This window comes from Gekko japonicus, unplaced genomic scaffold (genome assembly GCF_001447785.1).
Source record: "Gekko japonicus isolate JY-2015 unplaced genomic scaffold, Gekko_japonicus_V1.1 scaffold6325, whole genome shotgun sequence".
In the NCBI taxonomy this organism is placed as follows: Eukaryota; Metazoa; Chordata; class Lepidosauria; order Squamata; family Gekkonidae; genus Gekko; species Gekko japonicus.
The window spans coordinates 406-6092 of NW_015168856.1; the positions used below are offsets into that span (position 1 = coordinate 406).

The window sequence follows — 5687 nt, forward strand, 5'->3', positions numbered from 1 at the left end:
TCATGCGGGTTTAAAAAACATTGGATCCAGGTTACCCTGACCCAACTCTGGTTCCCCGTAGCCACACAGCAGCTGTGAAGAATGGCTGTTAAAAAGAAAGGAGAACTCATTTGGGCAACTCATTTCGGAACACTGCCAGGGGGGAAGGAAGAGCCTCTCATAACAAAATAGTGGGGGGGAGGGGTTACTTCCTCATTTTGCTGCTCCACATGAATGGTCTGTGCACGTGGAGCAGCAAAACCTGGAGAAAAACTGCCCCAGCACTTTTCAACACAGGGGGAGCCCTTCTTCCCTGCACTGTGGTGTTCTGACCCTAAAGGGTTCTCCTTTATTCAACAGCTACTGCGAGGAATTGGGACTGGCGATCATGGACCCAGCTCCTTAAAAACCCATATGTCTTGTTTGGCCCTCAGTTAACCTCAGCAAAGTGGCTGCGTAATATGCCTTCAGACCATGCCACAGGGCTATGCTGCTTACACGTTATAGGTCACTTTATATTCTCGTGCAAATGTTTGCCATGTGAATGGTTTCTTACTTTAAAGTGTGTTCTTTTTAATTCAGGAGGCAATAGACAAATCAGTGGAAGAAGCAGAGCTCAGGCATGAAGACACTGTGCGTCTTCAGAATGAAATGCAGGCATTAAAACATGAGCTGGCGGCAGAAGAAGAAATGATGAGCGAGGTATGTGAAAGATGGCGTAGGTATTCAGTCTGGAAAAAAGAATCCTGTTCATGTTGTCTGCAGGGTTTCGCAAAGAAGAAATGCACGCTCTCTAGATACTTTCTGACATAGCAGCTTAAGGGTGTGCGTTTTACAGTACTCCTGTTCAACTGCAAGCTTTCCTTCAGAATAATAATAATAGCAATAGTAATAATATTTAATTTCTATCCTGCCCATTTCCCAAAGTTGGGCTCAGGGTGGTGCACAACGTATCTCAAACAGTACCTAATAAAAGCATGCAATCAATATAAACAATAAAATACATACAATACATTTAAATTCCAGTATCATTAGATGGCATCATACATCTCTCCTGCAAGCAACTGGGGTGGCTAGTGTGACGTCATAATTCACCTGTGGGAATGTTCTTAAGCAGAGGAGGCATGGGGGATAAAAAAAGAAAGGTGTGTGTGGGGGGGAACCCAGGAGGCCACTGATCTCACTAACCATTGCTGTTCTCAACCATATGCCCAGTGGAACTTCTCGGTCTTGCAGACCCTGCAGAACTGAGTCAAGGGCGTAGGGGAGGGAACTGGGTAGAGTTCTGCTTCTGGTCTCTGGGAATCACATTTGTTTCCATTTTTCTCCCTTGTAGCTGTTTTGTAAAGAAAACAATGATGTCCTTGCTCTTCCTAAGCTCCCAAAAGAGAGCCTAGAAGCACCTATTCTTCAGGTAAGCAGTCATGGCAGTGTGTTCCTAGGTGAGGGGGTTTCTGGACAGTCGCCATGTGACATCTTCTGAACTGTTCCATCCAGATGCCATGGCCTTTTTTTACCCGTTAGTGCCTTTTGCTTTCTATTTATCCTTTAACTATCTGATGCTTCGCTGGAAATTCAGTCTGACATAAATTCTTTTCTTCCTCCCTACGTTCCTCACTTTTTCACATGCTGTAGGATCTGATACTGAAGATCCCAAACCAAGAAGGTGTTCTTAGGGACTTGAACAAAGTTCAGCAGTCAAGGGAGATGAAGGCTATGTTGGATTCTCTCGAACAAGCTTATGAAAACTTGGACAAATGTGAAGTGAGTCAGAACATGAATCTACCAATTGCTCTTAAAACATCTCCAGCCCTTACAAGATGTTCTGTGTATCCCCCCCCTTTTTTCAGGCCCTGTTTTACCAACAAAGGCCAGTTAAATAGTCTGCTCATAAAATGAAAGCTAATCCGATTGAGACCAGGGGGAAATGGAGCAGTTCTTGGTTTGTTTTGAAATTGCAGCTCTTGGTTTATTTTAAAATGGCAGACTATGCTATCTTCCTACACTATTTGAAATGTTTGGTCAGGGATGGTAGTCCAGTGGTTTCATTCCTCTTTTGTCTAATAAGCGATGTGGTGGTCATTAGAGCTGCCACCTCAGCCCCAAGAGGCATCGATGTCAATAGTGTTCAGCGTCTTTATGAAATAGCTAGGTCAGATTTTGGTGTTGGTAGTATTCCGATGGCACACAATTCTGTTTGTTCAGTTGAGCATTCAAGAGGTGTAGTCTTGGAACAGTGCTTGGAAACTGTTTTGCAAGTGAGCAACTCAGCTTGATATCAGCCAAGGTGGAAGTAATGCTGGAAGAGAATGCTTATGGTCTGGAACAGCTGCTTAATCCTTGTGAAAGAGGGGATAACTATTTCCTTTTGTGAACAACGGAGTAGCCAAGGGGTGCTAAAAAAAAAGGTAGTCCAGTGGTTTCATTCCTCTTTTGTCTAATAAGCGATGTGGTGGTCATTAGAGCTGCCACCTCAGCCCCAAGAGGCATCGATGTCAATAGTGTTCAGCGTCTTTATGAAATAGCTAGGTCAGATTTTGGTGTTGGTAGTATTCCGATGGCACACAATTCTGTTTGTTCAGTTGAGCATTCAAGAGGTGTAGTCTTGGAACAGTGCTTGGAAACTGTTTTGCAAGTGAGCAACTCAGCTTGATATCAGCCAAGGTGGAAGTAATGCTGGAAGAGAATGCTTATTAAGGTCTGGAACAGCTGCTTAATCCTTGTGAAAGAGGGGATAACTATTTCCTTTTGTGAACAACGGAGTAGCCAAGGGGTGCTTGGAACCCAAGTCAACTTCTTGAGGAAAATGGAATTGGGAGTGCTTTTTACCAAATGGCCTGGGTTCAAGGGCTCCATCCTTCCTGGACCGGGCAGACCACAGTGCTTAGTTAATGGTTTTGTAACTTACAGTAATCACTGCTGTAGTTAACTTTATGTGAGGATGCCTTGGGAGATGTTTCAGAGACTTCCTGATATTCAAAAGCAACCTCTTCTCTTGACTGTCTCTTCTTGCAAGAGAATCTTTATTTCTTGTCCCTCAGTACAAATAAACTTTATTGGACTTGATGGTTCCTTAAGAGCAATGTCAGGGCACTGATCAAAGGATATACCTCCTGAAGTGTTTCCACCGAGATACTAAGGCTTGCTTACCCCATCTATACCTTTGCTTTCTTTGCATCATTTGGCTTTCGGGAGCTTAACTGGAAACTGGCTTGAGTCATCGCATGAGAATCTATTTCTTCCTCTTGACATTCCCACCTTTTTACATTATCACCTTTTTGCCTTCTATAGATTCAAAACCAAGAAGAAAATCTTAACACTGAGCAGCCACATGACTGCAGTGATTCCTTCTGAACAGGCCTCTTAAGCAAAGTGGCTCCTCCTAAACAAAGGACCTGGATCCTGCCCATCAAGCAGAGACATAAGCTGCATCTCATTTTCATCTTACAAGACTACATACAAGAAAGGCTGAACCATTTTGTCTGCAAACTCTCATGCTCTTGTGTTCTGTCTTTAGACACTGCATTCCTAAAATTTCTCAGTGTCTTTTGGATTCTGAAGTGTCTGTGCAAAAGAAGATCTTCCGCTTGTCGTTGTGACGCCTGAACTCACCAGATGCTGTTTTCCCATTTTTACTGTGGAAATCTTGATTGATACCATATTCGTGACATTCTGCAGTTCAAAGGCGGCAACAGCCTAGCTTCCCACAGAGGGACTATATTCATATAGGGCTGAACTTTTCGCAACCCTTTTCCTTTCCCAGAGAACTGAATAGAACTGTCTAAATGCAATAGACCTCGTCACCATGCTCCTTGATGCTTTAATCTGCAAGTCCCCCCGCCTGACAAACTTGTTACTTAATCCGTGTTAAGGCCTGTTCTGAAAAACGTGTGATAGCTGATTGTATCTGACATGAATATTCTTGCACTGATCGGATGACCCACCTGATCCCACCGTGGCTACAGGAGCTCTGTTGCCAATGGCAATCACTTGCTTTTGCTGCTTCGGAGCTAGCTTGCGTGAGTGTAATTGAAAATAATATTTCTGTTGGTTTTCTTACACGGTGACCTTGGTAGAATTTGTCTAGAAAATGTGAGCGCCTATCAATCTAGGCACAATTGTCCTTGTTATAAAGCTACAGCTAGTACACAATTTGTCTAGTACACAGATGTGACATTAGTCCCATGGCAAGCTGGCATACATGCACACCTGTTGGTGATATGTGGTTGACCCAAACATCCAGTTTACAGTACATTAGACTTTATCTTAACAGACAAGAGTTGTGAATTGGTGGTATTTTTCTTCCCTTAATATAAAAAAGTAAAACCTTGGTTATAACCATGCAAAGATTTTATCTTGGTTGCATTTTCCCCTTTCAGAATAAAAACTGGATCTGCCATAGGTGTTGAAACACATATGAAAGTAGGAGGAGCCTGCAATTAAAGGATTACTGTTTTCATTGTAGGTATTGGTATGATTCTTTAAACAAAAAATCACACCTGGTTCTTCACAAGTTTATGGTTAGCGAATACAAGATTAAAGTGTTAATCTCATCTCTTTCAGAGTTCTCTTATTTCATTGTCCCTCCCATTCAGTTTTGGAAACGGAAAACAAAATGCATATATCATTCACCCAGTTTCCCTTTTTCATATTTGTTCATTTTCCAAAAGGCAGGCTACAACAAATTGCTTTTCTCAACAACAGTAGAGAGAATGCTTTGACACTGGGATGCAGCTGAGCCGTGTTATTTGTTTACAGTTTTACTGGTCTCTTTAATGAGGGAAATTAACGCTGGTCTGTAATCCACCGAGAGCTAAATGCATTTGTGTGGTTGCTATGGATGGGACCTTGGAAGCTGCCTTATTTTTTGGAAGATAAGGTTTTTAGTTAGAATAATTTTGCCTAATTTAGATTTATTTGTGCTGCAAATAAAATTTCATCTGTATAAATTATTGAAACATTCTGAAATAGTAGGTCTGTCAGTCCTGAAAGCTTTAATACTTCAGCTCTCAGCAGTACATAAAAGAAATAATGTACATATAGTAAAATCAACCTCATTATGAACTAAATTCCTTGTTACAAAAAAAATTAACCAGATGCTTCCTTATTTAACAAGCTAAAGCACAAAATTTGGCCACCTTAAAAGTGGTTTCTTTAGAGTGAGCTGAAAGGAAAAAGGACATGTAAAACTTGTTGGATCTACCAGGGAAATTGAATAAAATTGGGGTGATGTATAAAGAATGAATGTCCTTATAAAATGAACAGTGAACAGTACACCAGCAAGTGTTTAACTGTTTCTACTGTATTTGATTGGCCAGGATGGACATGATGAGAATAGGGTGTGTGTGAATATTTCCCTACTAGAAGAGCTGAAGACATTAAACAGCCAAGGTGAGGATCCTTCATATTTAGGGAATTGGGCAGAAAGGTATTCTGCCGACACAAAATTTTTGCTACTGGGTTAGTTTGAGCTTGTGCTCTGTCAGCTTGGAGGACTGTGGCCCAAAGTCATTTTTTTTTTGGGGGGGGTGTCACTTCCATGGAACAAAATCTTAAAAGACATACCTGTGAGCCATATATGAGCTGAGGTGTCACCTTGTTCTTCAACCAAGTAGCAGTGTAAAATTTCTGGACGTTTTGAGGCCCAGGGGGTTTCAGGTTTTGGGGGGAATGGAATTTTGTGAGGAAATGGAAATATATGCAATACT

General features: G+C 41.7%; 1 protein-coding gene across 1 annotated transcript; it reads left to right on the forward strand.

Moving 5' to 3' along the window:
- Positions 1 to 561: 561 nt before the first annotated feature.
- On the forward strand, positions 562 to 4832 carry CENPQ (centromere protein Q; the record flags this gene model as incomplete). Its single annotated transcript, XM_015415760.1, has 4 exons — positions 562 to 681; positions 1316 to 1393; positions 1615 to 1743; positions 3271 to 4832. Coding segments are annotated over 4 exons (390 nt in total), but the record flags the coding sequence as incomplete, so codon positions are not given.
- Between the last annotated feature and the right edge of the window lie 855 nt (positions 4833 to 5687).